Raw genomic sequence first — 20,925 nt, forward strand, 5'->3', positions numbered from 1 at the left:
TGCTCTCCCTGCCCCGGGAGGCGCCTCCGTAGCCCCCCCGGGCCCCCCGGCGAGGGCCGGGGCGCCTCTCCCCACCACGGGCCCGCCGCGTGTGACCGGCCCGGGCGGGCCCCGTCCCGCGCGGAGACGCTGCCCCGCAGCCGCCTCCGCCCCGGGGGCGAAAGCCTGACCCGCCTCCCCCTCCGACAGCGGCGTGCCCAGCGCCGTGCCCTTGCCCGGCGGCGAGGGGGGAAGCCCGGCGTGGCTCTGAGGGCGCGGAGGCCGCCCCTTCGTGTGCGCACCCCCCTTCCCCGCCGTCTTCCTCTTCCCCCTCTCTCCCAGCCGCGCCATGTCCAGCGAGGAGAGCTACCTGGCCATCCTGCGCTACCTGACCAACGAGCGGGAGCCCTACGCGCCGGGAACGGAGGGCAACGCCAAGCGCAAGATCCGCAAAGCGGCCGCCTGCTACGTGGTGCGCGGCGGCACCCTCTACTACCAGCGGCGGCAGCGGGACCAGCAGCGCTTCGCCGAGCTCGAGGTGGTGCTGCAGGCCGAGCGCCGCGCCCGCCTCATCCGCGCCGCCCACCTGGCGCCCGACGGCGCCCACCGCACCCGCCTGCAGACCTGGCAGGGGCTCTCGCAGAAGTACTGGTGGCGAGGTGAGCCGAGGAGGGCCGGGGGGGGCGGCCGGTGAGAGGGAGAAGCCCCGCCGGGAGGGGAGAGCGGGGGGAGGCAGCTGGCGGAGGCCGGGTTACGGCCCCTGCGGCGCAGGGCGGGCGGCTCGGGTCTGTGAGGAGGATGGCTCCCTGGAGAAGGCAGGAGGGGACTGTCGCGTACTGACTGACGGGTGCCTTTCGACGCTCCGTCTCAAAGCGCAGAGCCTGTGGGCTGCGACTGTGGGTCGCTCCTCGAGAGGCAGGCTTCGCTGTGCGAGTTACACCGTGGTCAGCAAATTGTCCTGTGGCTTCGCATTCAGTAGTGGTGCTTCGAACGTATGGAAACCCAGAGCGTGACTGTCCCCATTCAAGTGTTGCATACAGCCCGCTTAAGGTAGCGATTTCTCAACTTGGACGCTCTGTATAGGGCGATAATCCATTCCGTGTGACCTAGTTCAGCTTTTAACCTCAGAACACTGCTTCCAGCTAGCATGTGGATGGTGTTCACGTTTAAGTAGTAGAGCTGCCAGTGAAGATTCGTAGTCCTTGCACTCGTTGTTACGTTTGTCTCTTTCTTCCAATGAGAAGCTGAAAAGGCCAAACTAATTCTCAGTTGGGTCCTGAGTAATGTCATAGCTGTTAGAAACAGTAGTGTATGAACATCAATAATTCCCAGTCAGGGCCTTAATTTGGCTGAGCCAATGACTTGGTATCTGCATTCCCTTTGGATTTGGTATTCTGCTTTTAGGCTGATGTAGCAGTTAAACAAATATCCTGCTTTTCTGCTGCCCAGGGCCCAGTTTCTGTTTGTACTGCTTCTCTTCTGCTTTTTTCATCCATCAGTCAGCAAGGCTGTCATTTCAGCTTTAGTTTTCCCTATCTTAATTTGGAGGCTTTTTGCTCTAGCTGCAGCCCACCCTTCCAGTCCAGATCTCATTGACTTGAAGATCTTAGATGTGAAAAATGATTTGGTGTCTCAAAGTTGCTATACCTATTCTGGATGGTGGTCTCCTTGCCTTTATCTGGGTTCTCATCGTCTGCCCAATATTCGACTGTTCTAGCATCTACTGTCATCCTATGCTGGAAACTTCCTTCGTGGACCTCAGTATTTCTTCTGTTTGTCAAAAGAGGCATTCTGTATTCTGCATCTTTTGACCTTATTGGTTACCTTTATTTGCACAACCTATGTTCTCTTATTTCTCTTGCACTGAGAATACTAAAATTCGTGCCCTGCTTTCAGTTCACGCGTTATGTTTCTTATCTTTGTCTCCTTCGAAGCATTGGTTTCCCCTGCCATTAGAATACTCTTCTGCTGCTAGTGGACAGCAGCTTTAACCCAGTCACCATCCTGAGATGGGTGCCAGTCTGTTGTGTCTGTCTGTTCTGTAGCTGGGAAGCAATGGGCTGGAGTATGGCCCAGTGGCCAGGAAGGGTGTTAGGTATGTGGTTTGAAGATAAGAGACCTTCTGTTCTGAGAACTAGCCCTGGTTTTAGGTGAAATCAAGGAAATGTAAAAACGTTTGGAATAGGCATGAATGTCTTGGGTTGGAATGTCTTGGGTTGCCTGAAGTCTGTGTTTTCCTGATCCTTCCAGAGATATGCATGTAATGATGGTGCATCTCATGCTCTGAAAAGGCGTGAGAAGCGCAAGCCTATGTCAGCCAAGTTTTGAGCTGTGCTAGATTTTGAACTAGAGAGACACGGCTGTTGTTACGTATGCTTTTATATTGTCCTAGTGAAGAAAATTAATGTGGGTTGAAAGCCATACACTGAAAATGCCTTGGTACCTAGAAGAGGACCCTGAGCTTGGGAACTATTGAGTATCTAAAATTATTCAGTTACACTGGTTAAAGTGCTGGTAGGAAATCAATTTCTTAAAACCCCCAAATCTTAAGCAATTGATTTAAATTGTTACTAATAAAACATATCAGGATCATTGCATCTAACACAGCTGGTCCCAATTTTGCAAAAGCCCTTAGGTGAGCCTTCCAATTCTTGTCCTGTTCAGTAAGGAAAAGCTGAGATCCACTTGTGTGGGCTAAATGTAGGATTAGGTTACATTTTCATTGTCTTGGGATTCTTAGGGTGAATGTATAAATACCAATATTTTTTCTAGCCTTAAAAATCTTTCTAGGAGGGTCTGCTTGATATAGTGATATTCTAAATGTTGTATCTCAAATTAACTGTGCATTACAGTAGTGACATACAATATCATACGATGGTGTGAGAGAAGCAGAACGGGTAAAAGGAAGTCAGAGAAGGGAAGTGTAGGTGACTGACTTCATTTTTGTCAGTATGTGTGTAATATTGTTTTGCTAATTGCCTACATATTTAATTATGTGTTTAAGGTAAATTGAATGAAGATTAGGAGCCTAATTAAGCTCCATTAATTTTTCTTAGGTATTCTTAAGCAGGTTAAAGATTACATTAAAGAATGCACCAAGTGCCAGCAAAAGCTAGATCGCTCTAGATCTCTGTCAGACCCTTCTGAAATGCTGGAGGAACTAGGACTGGATGCAAAATCTCATGAAGACAGTAATGAAACAGATGATGAATTGAGTAATACGGCATCAATCCCAGCTGCATCCCCAAAGCCTGTGAAGAAGAAGCCAATAGCGAAGCATGAGCTTGTATTTGTAAGTACCATTGTTTACATCTGAATGTATTTAAGGTGTTTGTTAATGCATTCTTAGTCACGTACTTATTTTCCATTGTTGTGGTACTCTTGTAATAATAAGATGACATAAATTTTGCCAGAGATATTCAATATGTGGAAATGGGTTGCTGGTGTATATGACATGAAATTAATTATAGTATGTCATCTTTGGAAAATCAAGTCACCGTGACTCCTATTTATGCATATAAGACTGAAGGGAAAATGAATGGTAAAAGTATAAGTAGTAAAGCATCACATACAAGGTTCTCATAGAATCTATATCTGTTCCTTAATAAATGATGCTATATTTAGATATAAAATTCTTGCTGGTAACTGGGGGCTCATATGCATGTGAAGGCTTTTGAATCTAGAAACGATTTCAGACTGTAGTATTGAAAAATATGGTCAAAGAACTGTTCAAATATCTGTGTCTTCCCATTTTTCCAGTTGTCTGTTTTAACTATGTTTGGAGGGAGGGTGAAACTTGACGCATTTAAAGAAAGAAAACAATAGTAAAGTTAAGCTGTATCTTATACAGGCTTGAACTGATTGTATGGTTGCAGAAAATAATCCTTTTCTGTGTTTCAGTGTGAATGCTTAAAAAGGCACAGTCTAAATGTAATGAAGTTCTCATAATGTTGTTTATGACAGGTTGACAGTAAGGGCCTTGTGAAGCAGTCATCTTCCAAACATTGTCTGTCAGTCTTAAACCAACTGAATCAGCAGAGGCTTTCCAATCAGTTCTGTGATGTGACTCTGCTGATTGAAGGAGAGGAGTACAAAGCTCACAAATCTGTCTTGGCAGCCAACAGCGAGTACTTCCGAGAGCTCTTCATTGAAAAGGGAGCTGTCTCTAGTCATGAAGCTGTAGTGGATCTGTCAGGTGAATTGTTGTGGGTTTCAAAGGTAGAAGTCATAATATCCTAAGTAAGGTGTACAGTATTTGATTCAGTCTTTTTTGAGTGTTCAAGACAACCAAATATTTTATCTTGCTTTTTTATCTCTTTTAATCTAAAAATATTTTGTGTGGATTTTAATGCTAAAGTGATCGCTCTGGTTTTGCATAATCTGATCTTCCATATTGAATGGACTATGGGATTTCATCTTAAAATTTCTGAGAAGCTTTGGATTGATTTTTACCTTGCTTAGGTGTATTTTCTCCTTGTATTAGTCACAAACATTAAAAAAGGGAACATAATCAAATGCTTGAATACATCAAGAGGGGATGTTGACTAGCTTGTCAGAGAGCTGTTTAACGAACAAATACTAAATTGTTTCTTATGTCTGTGAAATGCTATTATACATGATTCTGCTTATTTCTCAAACCTTCTGGTACCCTGAAGATAGGAGACGATCCTAAAATAAACGTTCTAAAAATAGCTTTGTAGTGATGAAGGATACTGTACAGAACATATGCCTAGTGCGTTGCTTTCTCATTAGTTTCTTAACTGTGTCTGTCTCTGCATGAAGAATAGACATGCATGAACAGTAGATTTCTAGTATGATGGTCCAGAAGGTCCCCCAAATTAAGTATTTGATTTATGATTTACAGAACTGTGGAAAATAATACCAAATGCTTATTTTTAAGCATTTCTATCTATATATCCATAGCTTTATTTTTTTCATTAGCCACTATCTTGTCTTATTTTTCTGCCACAGCAGTTGTTACTTAAGTCCTGACTACTTTCCGAATGTAGCAGGTCCAGAAAGACTTTGGTTAAATTAGGGTTAATCTGTTCCAGAAATATTGTGGCTTTCCCAGCATCTTGAAACATTCTTCTAGAGAATTTTATTGTGAAACTACCTCAGTTCTACGTACTTAATGGAAAAGTTGTCAGAGCTTACTTCCACATAGAAAATACACAAGGAGGATGCTTTTACGTAAATGACAATTAATTGAGTCCCAGTGGAGGGGCTTCAATGTTACTTGCAAGTGTGTTTCGTTCTAAATTTCAGACTTAACCATATCAAAGGTGAACTGTTGTATCCATCGTGGATATTTTGGTGTAATTCAGGGTCATCAGTGTTTGCTCTAATCTCTTGTTTTATTCCTGGTAGGGTTCTGCAAGTCCAGTTTCCTACCTCTGTTGGAATTTGCTTATACTTCAGAATTAACTTTTGACTTCTGTAGTATGGCAGAAGTGGCCATGCTTGCCCGGCATCTCTTCATGTCAGAAGTCCTTGAAATCTGTGAAAATGTGCACAAACAGATGGAAGAGAAACAAATTACAGTGTACCAAAAGGGAGATATTCAAACAGTAGAGTCAACACAGAATTTGCCAGAGCAGACTGAAGTTGGGACGCAGCCCATGGACGGTGCTGAGCAACCTGAGCTCGCAGCCAATGAAGTGCCAGTAGCTGTGAATGGAGCTCCTTCTTCTGCTGGGACAGAGGAGGCAGCAGCACCCCAGCCTGAATTCCTGCCCCCAGAGCCTGCGGAGGCCACTCCGGATGATCATCTTTCGAAGCCTGTGGAGCAGTGTGAAACAACTGAAAATTACGTCAAGATGCAGCTGCCGGAGAGCGTTTCAGATAGCACTGTGTCTGTCATAAAGGTTGAGCCATCAGCTGTGGAAGCCATGGACACAGAAAGTCAAACGGAAATTGAGACAGATCAAAATGAAAGTGGAAAAGCAAATGTGGACACTGCTTCTGAAGACTCCTCAGAAATACTCAAGCAAAAACGTGGCAGGCAAAATAAAGAACAGAGCATTCCAGTTTCACAATCCGAAAGTTTAGCTTCCAGCCAAGATGATACTTACAAAAGCAAGCTTCGCCAGCGTTCTGTTAGTGAAGGGGGATATATCAGATTACATAAAGGAATTGAAAAAAAACTGCAAAATAGAAAGACAAATCCTAAATCTGCAATTCAGCAGGTATTCTATCTGTCTTTAGGCCTGTTGTCAGTAATCGTCCAGTGTTTCGAGACCAATCTGAAAAGACTGTTTCCCGATTCCAAGCACTATCTGGCAAATGTTTTTCTTTTTTGAGCGATTAACGTTACTGCAAACAAAAGTAACTTCTAAGATGTGACAGTTGTGCAAAAAACCCCAAACCATTGGCGTCAAAATTGCTTCCATGTTGAAGATCTTTACAATGCTCAGTGACCTTAGCCCAGCTTGAGTATCTTCTCACAGCTTCTTATGGTTGGACAGAAGGTGTATCTTCTCCCTAAAATTCTTAATGATCTGGGAATTTAATTCTTAACTAGCATGTGTGTATGTCAGTCATAGACAAATGTATTTATCTATTAGAGAAGTGAGACCCTACATTTGGTAAGACTTGAAAACAGAGCATTGGAGATGACAAATTTGACATCCTATGTAGATCTTAAAACATAGTCATAAGTCACAATAATGCAGTCCTGCTACTTTCAGAGGGGGTCAGTTTAAAAAAGAAAGATTCAAAGAGCACTGGTATTAAGAACTCTAGCACACGGACATATTAAATGTTTAGTAATTGAACTAGGGTTTTTTTGGTTTTGTTTTTTTTTACATAAAACAGTCGTCTTACTCTTTCCCCATCAGGAATGTTTCCTCTTTTAGTGCCTGTGGATAGCTGGCATTCATGTCGCTGAGCATTAACACATTCATTTTTGTGATAGAGTACGCTTTGTCTTACTCATTTCACATTGGCTGAATATTACAAAGAACTGTTAATTTCCAGAGGTGTTCTGTGAGATGTCTACATACTAGAGCCACCAGTCCCGTGCACAGGGGGATAAATTGTTATCATTACAACACCCTGGTAGATAGAAATCGTAGTGTTAGTCTCCTTTAACAGATGGACACCTTAAAGCCAAGATGTTAAAACTAGAACAATCAAAATATTTGAGCAACCTATTTATGATGGTTGGAGAATGACAAGTTTTTGTTCTGTTTTGGGAGGGGGAATATCTATCTACCTTTGGGAAGAGCTCCTGTTAACTTATTTTGCAGTTTTTAAATGTGGCCCCTTGACAGATGAGGTCTACAGACAGTGGCCACCTATGGAATACAGAAATTGGTTTAGATGATTTCTCAGAATTGGATTCAGGAATAGGTTTTTGCTTTCCTAACTCATTTCGTAGCTTTCAGCATTTTTGTTTCATGCATTCCTGCCCCCACCTCCCCATGGCGCTGGATATCTTGTAAGCATTGGGAAGGAGACACTCCTTCCTGAGTTCCCGGTTTTGATGCTGGAAGAATAACAGGAAAAAGAGGTTGCAGGAAAAATGCTGCTGACTCTTGAATTACAGTAATTGGAGTTGGCATGGAGATGTTGGAGATGAAGCATGCTTTGTATGAACGGATTATTTTCCAAGCTCTTACTAATCATCTACTGAACGAAATTATTTTTGTGGCTTCACAGTTTAGCCAAGTTTGCATAAATTTTCAGAGCAACAGCAAAATTAAAAAAGAAAATATTGTCCCTGTGCTGAGTTTCAGTTTGTTCTTGAGAAACATGGAAGGGCTAGTATGTTTTCAAAAACTGATACCTCACTTGTTGAGAGAACAAGAAGAAGTAGTGGGGATGCATTGTACTGCTCACTTGCTATTTGGCTTTTAAAGCGTTTGACAGCAAGTTTCTACAAAGGAAAACAAGATTATCAGCTCCAGATAGCACTGCCAATACTGCCTAACAAAAAAACCACTAGTAAAGCTGGAACGCTTTTAACCAGAAAGAACTTTGTTTAAATACTGTAAGTTTTTTTTACTGGTTAATTAATAACTCAGTTTTTGCTGGCTGGTAAAAATTAGTTGGGCCACTTTTTTTTAATCTGATGACTTGTAGTAAAGCAAGTGTAAATACTGAAAGGGAAGTTGGAGTTTAGGAAAGGGTTGGAAACATTTGATAGAAATTGTGACTGGCAGTACTTTATGGTTCCTTTGTAACTATCCCTTAGCTCTCACTTAGGCAGTTACTCAGAGTTGAATAGTTAGTTGCCTCTGAACTGGTAAGTCATTGTCTGCCTATAATTATAATCAGTTTATGGTTTTAAAATGAGACCAGTTTTTCACCCACCATGAGATCTGTAGTTTTGCAGTGAACTGAAAGGGGGTAACTTTCTAGCAGCAAAGTAAACTGAGCAAAATTAGGTGGTGTTACAGTAACACACAGAAACATCAGCTTTTAGTACTAACTTGCAGAGGAAGTATGAAATGCAGTGTAGTAAAGTTCATTCAAGGGTTATGTTTTTCCAACTTAGGTTGCCATGAAGCTGGTACAAAGAGGGAAAAAAATGAAACAGCCCAGAAGAGATACCACAGAAAATAATGAAGTAGAAGCTCAGCACAAATGCACTGAGTGTGGAATGGTGTTCCAGCGGCGCTATGCACTTATAATGCACACACTGAAACATGAAAGATCTAAAGATTATAAATGCCCAGTAAGTTGTGGGGTTTTTGTCTGTAAACCTCCCTCTTTATGAAAAGTCATTCAGCAATGACAGTAATTCTTTTTTTTGCCTTTTTTCGTATATATATTTATTTTCTTCATGGATTTCAGAGGCAGATGCAGCCCTGATCTGGCTGAGGTGGGGTAAAATGTGGTGCAGCCACATGGCCTGACAGCACCATGTGACACGGGAGTATGCTTGCTGTTCAAGACAGTGCTGGCGTGGACTTTACTTTTAAGCTTACTAGTAAATTTGCATCTGTGTTTAGATTAGCCTGGAACTTAGCCTCATTGGGATACGCTTCTGTCAGTAGCCATAAAATTCAAAATTTACAACTATTAATTAACCTGAGTTAAAATGCCTACTGGAGTCAGGTTATAGACCTAGCTAATCATATTACTATACTTTAAACCTTGGATTACCTTTTTTTGAAATGATTTTTGAGTATTAAATGCAAAATAAAGTTGTAATATTTTCTTTCCTAGTTGTGTAAAAAAGAATTCCAGTATGGTGCCTCCCTGCGAGCCCATCTTGTCCGGCACACTCGGAAGACTGAAGTGAACACTGCAGCTGCTAGTGTAGAAAAGACAGGCGTGTCTTCGGCGAAAGGGAGAACTAAACGGGAATTTATATGCGATATATGTGGGAGAACTCTACCTAAGCTCTATTCTCTTAGAATACATATGCTCAAACATACAGGTGTAAAACCACATGCATGCAAGGTAAAGAGAAAGCCATTTTACTCTGTAATCAAATTAGTAATGTTTTCTTGATATTTTAGTATTGACACTCTGTCGTAAAATTTAGTTTAATTTAGGTCACTTAAGAATGGGGAAAACTACTGTAACGTTCCTGATGAAAATTCTTGTAGTCCAAGACTGAGAAAACTAGAATGAAGTTGAATCATGAAAGTTCATGTTCCTGTGTCTAGAAGAATGTTTTCCCTTGAGTATTCTTTTTTAACAGACCAGTTCTGCCACTGGTGGGAAATCACAGGCTTGGCCATCCTGGTTCCCTAGAAATACAGGAGATCTTGTTTTGTTTGAAGTTGAACACCTATTACGTAATTAGTTTTATTTGTCCTATTCCACTAGTTATGGTTTTTTTTAGGTTTGTGGAAAGACCTTTACGTATAAGCATGGATTAAAAATGCACTTAGCTCTCCATGAAGTACAGAAACAGTTCAAGTGTGACTTGTGTGAGAAGTCTTTTGTCACAAAAAGAAGTCTTCAGGAACACATGAGCATTCATACAGGTAAGTTATGAGAAAGAGTATCCTTTTACTTTCTTTGGCTATTGTATGCTGCTGAACTTTAACATTGTTCTTCAGTGTCAAAGGAACTGTTTACAAAAATAAATAAATAGTAGTTTCTCCTTTTTCTTCCACTGGTCAAGCACTGACATAGAGGTAAGTAGTCATTTTACGTTTATTTTCTGGGCTTATTTTACCATAGCTTAATGTTACTATGCAAACGTACTATATAAGAACAGGGAACCATGGTTGGTCAGTTCCTCTGTTTTTATGTATGTATTTATGCCTGTATCATGTCAATTCAACAAAGATGGGTAACAGGCTGGAATGTTCTGGAGCACTTGCACTTCCAGCCTGTCTTTTCAGAGGAAAACATGCTAAGTTAAATCTCTAAGTTAAATCTCCATATATGTTTTACAAGACTTGCTGTACTAATACTGAAAATTCATAAAACCTGGTATCTTGAAAGATCTTAGCATGTGAAAGATGACAATATAATAATTTAATACAAGAAGAGTTTTCAAATTGTAATGTGTTGAAATTGTCTGTGTTTCTTGTCTCTCGAGTTGGGTGGATTCAAAAGTAAGAGACTGTTTCTGTTAAGACAATTTGTTCCAGAAATGAAGGAATTTATATTAGTACTCAGCACTCCTAAATTGGTGAATTGGAGTGGAAAACTTTTATTTTAAGGTGGTGTTCCACAAATTCAAGATGTAAGTCATCTGTAAGCAATGCTGCATTTCTGGAGAAGTTGCATATTATATGAACACAGGCAATTGTTTTGGTTTTTTTCACACAAGGAGGCAATTTTTCAGGCTGTTCACATTTAATGACTGATTAGTAGCTGCAATGTTTAAAGTGTTGCTACTCTGCACTCTGTGCATTATTACATTGGCACATACACAAAATACACTTAATTCTATCTGTGTGTAATTAAACCAATTTCTCTTTGTAGCACTGCTCTAATTACTTAAGATAAATTATATGAGAAGAAAAAAACACTTTCACAAAGCACTCCAGAGATATGGAGGCCTGGCTTTGTAACATGTTTTGTTTTGGTTTTGTCAGGAGAATCCAAGTATCTTTGCTCCATCTGTGGAAAATCTTTCCATAGGGCATCAGGACTCAGTAAACACATAAAGAAGCACCAGCCAAAGCCTGAAGTTCGTGGATATCAGTGTACTCAGTAAGTTGTTTGGTGGGCTTTTTTTCTTAACAGCAATGATCTTAGTAATTGTAAAGATTAAAAGCAGCTCCTTGTTGCAGTGTAAAGCTGTTCACTGGCTTGGAATAAGACTTTTAAAGCATAAAAGTGAAAAATGCACTTTTGTTAATACATGCATTGGAGAGCAAAAGCTTGTTTTTTAACTGTTACCTACCTCTAGTTTCATACAGTTGTTTTTTTAATGAATGTGTTTGCACTTGTAGCTATGTGGTTTTAAAGCTCCCTTGTAGGACAGATAGAGTGGTAAGCTTGTCAGAGGCAAAGGGCCTTCAGCCTGTTCTTGCCCTTTTTTACTGTGATAGTCGATTTCAGTTTAATATGAAAATTTCCTATATGGTCTATGATGTCATGTACTTGTGCGCTGCAGTACACACTGTGTTTAGCAAACAGCTCTGCAGGAACCTCATAAATTAAGACTTACTGAATATTGCAGTTAACTTGATTATAAAACTTAAATGACCACTCAAATATCTTTGCATTTTGGACTCTAGTTTAGCAGAAACTCTGTAACTGGAAAGAGCATGTCTCCTAGTGCATTAGCAAAACATGCATACTTTTTCTGTGATCAAGCAGGCTGTAGGAGAACCTTTCAAGTGACCTGCAAAAGCACAAATGGTGCTTAATTTCCAAACTGTCAGTTAGGTCTCTGGAAAACTCTCTTGGGTGTTAAGAGGGGTTGTACAATTGATATGATTGCCTGTATGCAACTCATGGTTTTAAAGAAAGCTTTAATCTAAAGTATTGTGTAAAGTATCTCTGGTAGTGCTGCTGCATGCTGGCAAAAATTATATTTTCTAACTGCTTAAAACTCACTTTAATTCTGTCAGCAATGTTTTTATTTAGTGCTTTGTAATGCTAAAAATATCCATCTTAGAAATACAAAGAATGGAGTTACTAGGTCCCACAACAGGGACAGAACTGTTTTAATGAAACATGCTAGGGAAGGCAATTTTGGTTTTGAAGGAGAAATATATTTTAAAAAATAAAAATTTTTTACTCCAGGCAGTACAGTCATAGATACAAAAGATTACCTTGACAGAAAAGATACTTTGATTCTCCAACTATTTCAAAACAGACACAGTCCTTGTTTCTACTACAGTGAAGATCTCTACTAAGAATGTAATTCATGTTGTCACAAATGGTTTAGAGAGCTTCACTAAGCAATAACCAGACTTCAGTTTTCTAGTTTGGTGGCTTGGTATGCAAGTCTCCCTGCCAGGCTTGAGTTTGAGCTTCTGGCCCAGTCGAACAAAGCTGAACATGAGTTACTTTCCTAAAATGTTCATGGAAGTTTTCCAGTGCAGTAGGTATTTGATTAAATTGCAGTAGTGCATGAGAGTGTCAGAGGGTGGCGGTTGTGGTTGCTTGAGTTTTTTACTTCTCTAATGGCTTTTCCAAATATGCAGTCCTTGAGGGGAGAGCACCAAGTGCCAACCCCATTCAAGATCCTCAGGGGTCTTTGTGATGCTTTTTGATGTGGATCTGTAAACCCAGCATCCCTGAGAGCCCCATTTGAACTGGAGCTGTAAGTTTTTCCAGCCTAGGAGGAGGAGGTTGTTTGGGTGGCTCAGGAACCATCACCTTCCCCCCCCCCCCCCCCCTTTCACCCCCCCCCCCCCACAGCCACGAAGCCCTTTTTCGTCTGCAGAATGCCCGTTCTTCAGGAAATGTAATATTAAAAGTTTTGTTCCTGTATAGAAGCTTTTTTCTTTTCAGATTCCACTGGAAGTTGGGAATTTTGAGATTCCCTCATTCCAGAGGTTGATCAGCTGTAGAAGGTGAATCCTCCACCTTTGCTTGCTGGCATTTCTCTGCCTCTGTCCTTTCTTGAGTCATACAGATATATGATCTTACATGAGGAAGAGATGCAGATGATCAGGCAAAGTTGTCTGAAGAGCAGAATTCCTTTCAAAGGGAGAAAGCATGTCTTTGATTAGACTGACCTCTGTAGTTGTCATACTAAGGGGAGCTAGCAATTTGTATTTCTGTATAGTCATACTATGGTAAGATATAAATGGAGGAAAACTAGGAATTTGCCTGGGTTTAGGTATATACAAACAGCAAGCTAAAGAATGAGTATCGCTACTTTCAGGTGCTTTCTTGTAGGATTCTGAATTTGGTTTTTAATTTCTAAAAAAATACATTTGAGCATTACAAACAGCAAGTCCCGATTATCTTTGTATCAATAACTAATCCTCTTTGGTTAAGGGAAGAAACTGTTAATATCCTCATAAATTCACACAGTATAATACAAATTTCTGATGTCTTCCAGTCAGTTTGCCTTGGATTATTCACACTAAAAATAACAGAAGAAATATAGTTACCCATAACAGACAAAAGTGTTTTAGAGGTCCTCAAGTTATATTCCAGACTTTCAGATAAGCTGCTGTTCCTTTTAATTTTCCCTAGTTTGTAAAGGGATCGTGCTTTATATAGATATTGATGACGCTATAGGTGGTGTCTTCTCAAAGTCTTCAGTTGCTATTGAAGAGGGTTCCAGTGCCTTTGAAATCAGGATCACCAAGATCTTTCTTATATGGGATGCTAAAACTTTCATTGTTACAGGTGTGAAAAGAGTTTCTATGAAGCTCGAGATCTTCGGCAGCATATGAATAAACACTTAGGTGTGAAGCCATTTCAATGTCAGTTCTGTGGAAAATGTTACAGTTGGAAGAAAGACTGGTATTCTCATGTAAAGTCTCATTCTGTCACAGACCCTTATAGGTAAGAGGAAATTCATTTAAGAACTGAAACGTACTAATCAGTATGAGCTTATACCGACCCGCAGCAGTCAACAAGGAACTGCCTAGTCCGTTGTTAAAGTACTGATTGATAGATGTTGACTGGGGTCTTGACTACTTGAGAATGGATGGATAACTTCAATAGTGTGGTCCAACTGTTAACCTGCTGGCACAATCCTGGAACTACTACATATGAAGTTGTAAGAGGATAAATGTAATTAATGAAGTTAGAAATGCTTTGTATGTATGTAATCTCACTTCTCTAGAACAGTAAGTGGAAGATATGTGGCTGTGAATAAGAGAAAATGTAGCTCAGTCTAACAATATTATTTCTAATAATGGAATTATTTGTCATATGAGACGGTATTGCCATTAAACTTTGCCTATTATAATTAAAGAGCATCTTGGTTTAAAAAGCATAACATAAGCATAGAATAATGATTTCAATAGATTTCTCACTTAACGCATTTTAGGTGTAATATATGTGGTAAAGAATTTTATGAGAAAGCTTTGTACAGAAGACATGTAAAGAAAGCCACACATGGTAAAAAAGGAAGAGCAAAACAAAATCTGGAACGAGTTTGTGAGCATTGTGGAAGAAAATTCACACAACTCCGGGAGTATAGGAGGCACATGAACAATCATGAAGGTATGTGGAAAACAAGTAGTCATGACATCCTTCAACCCCTAAAAATATTACGGAGAAAAGGGCAATTGTTTCTTTGAGTCTGTGTATGTCCTGTGTTGCAAGACACACAGAAGTTCTTGCAGATCCTCTGGTTAGTTTTATGCTAGTCCTGGTTTGTTAACTTGCTTCCAGTGATTCCCAGAAGTGGCTGTTTGGATCTTCCCAAACCTGCAGTCACACATAGGGACAGTGACAACTTATCCTTCTCAGAACTTTAATGGAAAAGGAACTTTTTTTGGAAATGATTAGAAGATGTGTATCTGGCAAAGAACTGGAGGTAGTAAAACATTTTCTAGTTTGAAAGGTGCACACAGTTAACAAAATATTCTTCAAACAGGAGAGTGATTGGCCTGAATTTAAAAAAAGGACCACTGTTGTAAATTGGTCAGCTTCTTGATTTATAACAAACACTAAACTATATGATGTTTGGGGAAAATATGAAAACATTTTATAGGTTTTTTTAGAAAGTATGTGCATTTTTACTTTAGATGTGAAGTATGATACTGATTTTTGAGTATTTGGATGTTCCAGCTGTGGTGAAAGTCTATATATACTTCTATCTTAGAGTAAAAATCACTTTTTTGAAGCATGTCTCCTTTTAAAGAGCAAATCTAATAGCTGTCTAACTACTGAAATAGAGGTTTTGTGTTTGTTTCTAAACAGAGAAAGTATCCTGTAATAGGTATCTAGCCTATATCTACAGTAACTGTTACAGAGGAAAAGCCAGTACTGAAACAGTGTTTGTTGCCACCCACATGCTCCATTAGATACTACAGACCACAGAACTCAGATGTTATAAGGGAGAATAAGATTATACAAACATCAGGTGCGGTATTTGAACATACGTGGTGTGGAGGAGGAGGGAAAAAGCAGTAGATGGCGTTACAAGCGAACTAGAGCAAGTGCTGGTTTGATGAGAGGTGTATAGAAGGATTTACAGAAACAAAGGGTGACTAGAAGTGTAAGTGACAAATTCTATGAAGAAAAAAATGGTTTCAGAAAGGCATCACTGGCAAAAAATAATTAGAATTTTATTAAGCGGTATGCACTTAAAATGGGGGAGAAACTGCATTAAAAGGGATTTTGAAAAGAAAAAAAATTTAAAAGCAAAATGTTAGATTGGGCAGAGCACTTGTGAAAAATCTTACCATTGAATGTATTATGCTTGCATTATATTGTAGTGCAGAAATGGTAAACAAGATCTCTTTCTTACCTGGAAAAAGTTACAGTATTTCTTTTGTTCTTTCATACTGTTGTTCTCCCAGTCACTTCTCATCATTGCTCATGCATATTTACAAACACCGACGGTCATCTTTTCCTTGCTTTCCCTTTGAGAACAGGTGTGAAGCCATTTGAATGTCTAACTTGCGGAGTAGCCTGGGCTGATGCACGTTCATTGAAGCGTCACGTGAGGACGCATACTGGAGAACGACCGTATGTCTGTCCAGTTTGCAATGAAGCTTACATAGATGCCCGGACGCTACGGAAGCACATGACCAAGTTTCATAGGGACTATGTACCCTGCAAAATTATGCTGGAAAAAGATACTCTTCAGTTTCATAACCAGGGGACACAGGTGGAGCATGCCATCAGCATTGTAGCAGCAGACATGCAGGAACAAGAAACTGAGATTAGCGTTGGTGGTGGTGAGATTGAGACTGTGGTAGTGACAGGAGAGACGCTTGAAGCCATCGAAGCAGTTGCAGCTACTGAGGAATGTACGTCAGTCTCTACTCTTTCTGACCAAAGCATCATGCAGGTGGTAAATTATGTATTGGCTCAACAGCAAGGACAGAAAATGGCTGAAGTGACACAGGCCATTGAAACTGTAGAAGTAGAAGTGGCCCATGTTACAAAGACAGAATGAATATCGTATATGAGAGAGCAAGAAGGGTGAGGTCTTATGATCTGTGAGAGCAAAGTATTTAACTGGGTATCTGAGGCTTACGGTGATGCCTGTTTTCAAACAGTTAATCCCCAGTACTGAATGTCTTGGTGACGAAATACTGCACCATGCATTAGAGGGAAAAAGTTAAGATGCTTCAGTGTGGGCCAAGGCTTTGAAGGCAAAGATTTCTGCACTGGCCATAACTGTAAAAAAAAAAAAAAAAAAAAAAAATTTGGAATAATAATGTTTTCTGTGTCATGGAGTAAGTATCATGCTGTAACTTTTAAAAAACAAAAAGGAAAAAAAATATAAAGACGCTGCACTAAAAAATAGAAATGCACAGCTATTGGTAGCATTTTTTAACTTTTGTTTCTGTGTGCATTTCATCAACTTTGTAAGCAAATTACCTGTATTGGATTCTGCCTGTTTACTCCCGAAGACAAGGGGATGTTAGAATGCTTCATGCAGCATATGCTTCGTGTGACACACAAAAAATCTCAGGCTTTTTTCTTTGCTTAGATGCACCATCAGCACTTAGTGAATCCCGGGTCTGAAGAAGTTATTTAAATTCCAGGTTGGTGGATGGCAGGTCCAGGGTTCAGCAAAATGCTGTATAATGTTTTACAGATGATGGGCGGGGGTCCACTGAAGTCAGAGGAAGTGGTTCTCTGAGATGGATTGTGAATTTAAGTTGACCAGAGGACAGCCCACTGCAGGGAGATTACCTAAAGAAGTAAACTGCTTTTTATTTGTAAGCAAGGAGCTTACACTTCAGCCTCTATGCACAACCATGTTTCATTTAATGTTTGGTTGCATAAAGGAAGATATTGCCTGCATTGTTGTATGTATCCAAAGCAGGCAACCTAATGATGGATGTTTCTAATTTTGCATTACACTTGATGTAGAAAATCTCAAATGAAAAAGGTGTAATGGCACGCTTCTTGGAATATAAATATACTGATGAAGTCCCGCTAGTTAACAAACCTATCTTGTCTTGTATTATGTTGAAAGGAGGAGCCCTGCTAATTCCCAAATGGGACACATAGCAATATCAGGATAGAGAACTATGAAAATCATAGTATGGGGTAAAAATTAAATTTGTCTCAAAATTACTAGAGTCTCCAGAAGACCTTACTACTGCTGCAGTAGGAAAATGCTTCTAGGGCAAACTAATTACCAGGTGTTACACCACATAGATGGAAGAATTCTTACTAGGTGTTCCTGTGAGTAAGCATGAATCACAGCCACGCTTGGCCCAAGTTTAAAGGTCCCCGATTTAATACCACAAACGGTGCACTGCTTAATCTGTACGAGGTGTGGGTTCTTCCACTGTTCTTTCCTTGGGTGTTTTTTTAAGCAAGAAGCATGTCTGTCAAGGTAACTGAATGTGCTATGCACATGAACAATCAGAACTGTATTCTTTAAATTGTTCTTAGTCTATAGTATTATCAAACATTTCCCAACTTTGACAGCAGCAAGATACCCAAGGAGCCAGAAGCCTGTAATATTGCAGGGTAAACTTCATAAAGTTACATGCATGTAACTCTGTGCTACCTATGAAACGGATCCACTGAACAAAGTTTAAGCAAACCCTGTGAGAAATTAACCACCTCATTTGAATTAGTATTTCTACCTTTCATCTTACTTAACTGAGTATCTGTCTACCAAGCTACAGAATGGACTGTTCTTTTTTTTATACTTTGCAAGCATGTAGATAAGCAGTTGTTGAAAATTTTTTAAGCAATATGTAGTTTGAGTTCCTGCCTTGGATCCAAATTAATCTGTAGATGACTATTTCAAAGGTCAAGGTCTTCCCACAGAGAAGTAATGTAGTTATTTATACATTCTGCAGCTCTTTACAATTGTATTCTTTTCTAATCACCAAATGGAGTAAAACTAAGATGAATAATTTAAAAAAAAAATATTGCTAGCTGTAAGTCTTGAATTTTTGTATGGTCAAGAATCTGGAGATAGCCATCCTGCTTAAAATTAAAATACTGCCATTGCAATGGAAAAAGATTTAAAAGAGTGCTAGGTAAACTTTAAAATTTACTTCAGTGTTTGTATCTTACAAATAATTATGTATTACTAAAGTGAGGAAATGTTCAAGGAAAAATAGCTGTAAATAGTGCTAAAACATTATTTGTATATTTAGTGTGTTACCTTACAGAAAGAATATTACCAGCACCTTAGTTTAATCTTTGGTGCACTTATTTATTTGCCCAACTTACAGAAGAAGCAGAAGTCAATCTGAATTTCGGAGCATTGTTACCCACTGTAAAAATGCTTTAACTGACTTGATGGCCTGCCATTTAAAAACAAACAAACAAAAAATTACAAAAGGTTGTTTCCTAAACAAGACTCAGCCAGGAACATCAAAGCTGAATGTTGTGGCACCCCCTTCCTAACATACTGTGCCTTACCTTTTCAGAACGGCATGAGGTAAGTAGGGAGTGTCACTCTTAGCTTTGCTGTTCCCGTATGTGTGAAGTTGCCTTATGTTTTTCTTTAGGCTTCAGCTCTTAATTTAAGATGTTCACTACCCTTCTGCAATCTGTTTGAAGTCAGACTGCAACTATGCAGTTGATACTAATTTAATTTGATTTTTTTAAAAATAAAGTTAATGAGAAGTGTCCGTTTATAAAGTATTCCTAGTAACTTCTTGTACATAATGAATTTGATTTGTACATTCTGCTGTTTTTATTTAGTGTTAGATGTATAAAGTTATGATTATTTCTGTCATTAAATAAACTGAGCTTTGCCATGAATTATTCTTTCAAGCAACTTTTCTTTTATTGGGGTAAAAAAGTGTTGCAGAATTATTTATCCCCCCTCAGTATTTCACCTTCCATAGATAGATAAGATGTCTGATGTGAATGGTTTTTAATTTTTGCTTAAGGCTCAAAAAATTAACTTGTATGAGGAAAGGAAACCCACTGCCCTCCTAAATTGTGTCAGAATATGGCAATACAAGAGGACAAAGCTAACAAAACACAGTGTGTATTTATACTGAACTCACTTTGGCTGCAAGACCTCTTGGTGGAGGAGGCATCCACTCAGCCACCCTGATACCCAGCTGTAACCATTTTAGTTTGTTTCAGGTGCAATTTCTCTTGACTTGGATTTCTGTACAACACTGCCACCCTGAAGCAAGCACCATACAGCACTTCTGTCTTGGCCGCTGCTCTGGGACAAATATTTGAGCAGGGGTTGTCCTCCAGCGTCACTCTCCTGGCTGAAGGATGAGCTGTACAGCTGCCTCCTGCTTTGGGAACGAAGGGCATCCTGTACTTTTCCATTTGTTGTTAGAGCAACAATGTTAAGGCAACATCAATGTCGCAGAAAGGCCAGTTACCTTTTGTGGTTCATCCTGATTCCTAGGGGAAATGCTAGGAGCTTTTTAGCCTATTAACTCTTCTGTGAGTCCATACAGGTAACCAAGCTAAGTGGGAAGTATATAATTAAATAAAAATGGGTTTCAAAAGGCTGAGCACTGAAGGAGTAATGTAGCCTACACTGAACTACTCCTGTTCCACAGGGATGCAGCTATAGATGAAAAACAGCAACGTGCTGTGTGGATAACTTTTCCCCCCTTTGTTTCCACTGGAGCTAGAACCGTGTCATTCCTGGCTATTAAAGGAAGAGCCATGAATTTCTACAGCATTGGAACTGTATTAATATGATAACATACAGGAGCCAGTCTCACAGCTGCTGACCGCACAGTGGGAACCTAGCACCTCTCAAGCAGTTCGTTACTGAGACCTGTTCGCATGCAGAAGAGTTCCAGCTACTGAAGCCGAGAGGCACCAGGGCATGTTGTGGCCACCCTCAAGTGCAGGGCTGTTGGGGAACATGCTTATGTCTAGCCTGACTTTGAAGGGACTTTTCAGAAAGTTAACGGTTTGTCTTGCACCTCTCTGAAAAGTTTTGTCCTGAGGGCAGTATTTCTTGTCTGAGGTAAAGTGCCCTGCCTTAGAGATGGTAACATCAGTATTAACTTATTCTGTGCTTTTAGATGTGTAGTAGCCCAAGCTCTTCTTGTCAGGGCTTTAGATTTTACACATGAACAGGACCGTGTTAAACAAGCATCTGAGTAACAAGAACAAAGCACGGCCTAAGAGACATGCTAGTTTCACAATTACTCTTTATCCTATGCTGCTCTATTCAGTGCCTGCAATTCTACAGTGTGGAAGTTGGTGCACATATGAATATGAAAGGCTACCACAGTTACACTTATTTCACAAAAGCAAAGCCAAAATTATGGTTTTATAATAAGCTACTAAGCATCAGCCAACTTTTTATGTGCAACTACTATGTTTACAAATTATGGGAAACCAGGGGAGAAAAGGAGACATAATTATGTTTTTATTATGACTTGCATTACCCCAGATTAATAAATCTGCACTGCAAGGAAAATGTAAACATAGGCTCATGACGTCAAGTTTCAGTGGAGCTCTTGCTAC

General features: G+C 39.9%; 1 protein-coding gene across 2 annotated transcripts; it reads left to right on the plus strand.

Moving 5' to 3' along the window:
* Positions 1-212: 212 nt before the first annotated feature.
* ZBTB11 (zinc finger and BTB domain containing 11) lies at positions 213-16,696 on the plus strand. Of its 2 annotated transcripts, XM_010567334.1 has the most exons (12): positions 558-638; positions 853-1,029; positions 3,036-3,271; positions 3,943-4,174; positions 5,350-6,167; positions 8,480-8,659; positions 9,154-9,390; positions 9,779-9,923; positions 10,989-11,106; positions 13,711-13,869; positions 14,360-14,535; positions 15,915-16,696. In XM_010567334.1, exons 3-12 carry the CDS (start codon positions 3,128-3,130, stop codon positions 16,439-16,441), a joined length of 2,736 nt encoding a protein of 911 aa, XP_010565636.1. In that variant the 5' UTR covers positions 558-638; positions 853-1,029; positions 3,036-3,127; the 3' UTR covers positions 16,442-16,696. The 2 variants fall into 2 exon arrangements, with proteins under 2 accessions (XP_010565635.1, XP_010565636.1); XM_010567333.1 differs by lacking the exon at positions 853-1,029 and having other exon boundaries at positions 213-638.
* The last annotated feature ends 4,229 nt before the right edge of the window (positions 16,697-20,925 follow it).

Source organism: Haliaeetus leucocephalus, unplaced genomic scaffold (assembly GCF_000737465.1).
Source record: "Haliaeetus leucocephalus isolate CR32 unplaced genomic scaffold, Haliaeetus_leucocephalus-4.0 Scaffold228, whole genome shotgun sequence".
Lineage (NCBI taxonomy): Eukaryota > Metazoa > Chordata > Aves > Accipitriformes > Accipitridae > Haliaeetus > Haliaeetus leucocephalus.

Coding starts and splice junctions, on each gene's coding strand:
- ZBTB11 (XM_010567333.1), top strand. CDS start 329: ATGTCCAGCGAGGAGAGCTACCTGGCCATCCTGCGCTACCTGACCAAC. Junction 3,272..3,942: donor CGAAGCATGAGCTTGTATTT/GTAAGTACCATT, acceptor TGTTTATGACAG/GTTGACAGTAAGGGCCTTGT. Junction 11,107..13,710: donor CGTGGATATCAGTGTACTCA/GTAAGTTGTTTG, acceptor TCATTGTTACAG/GTGTGAAAAGAGTTTCTATG.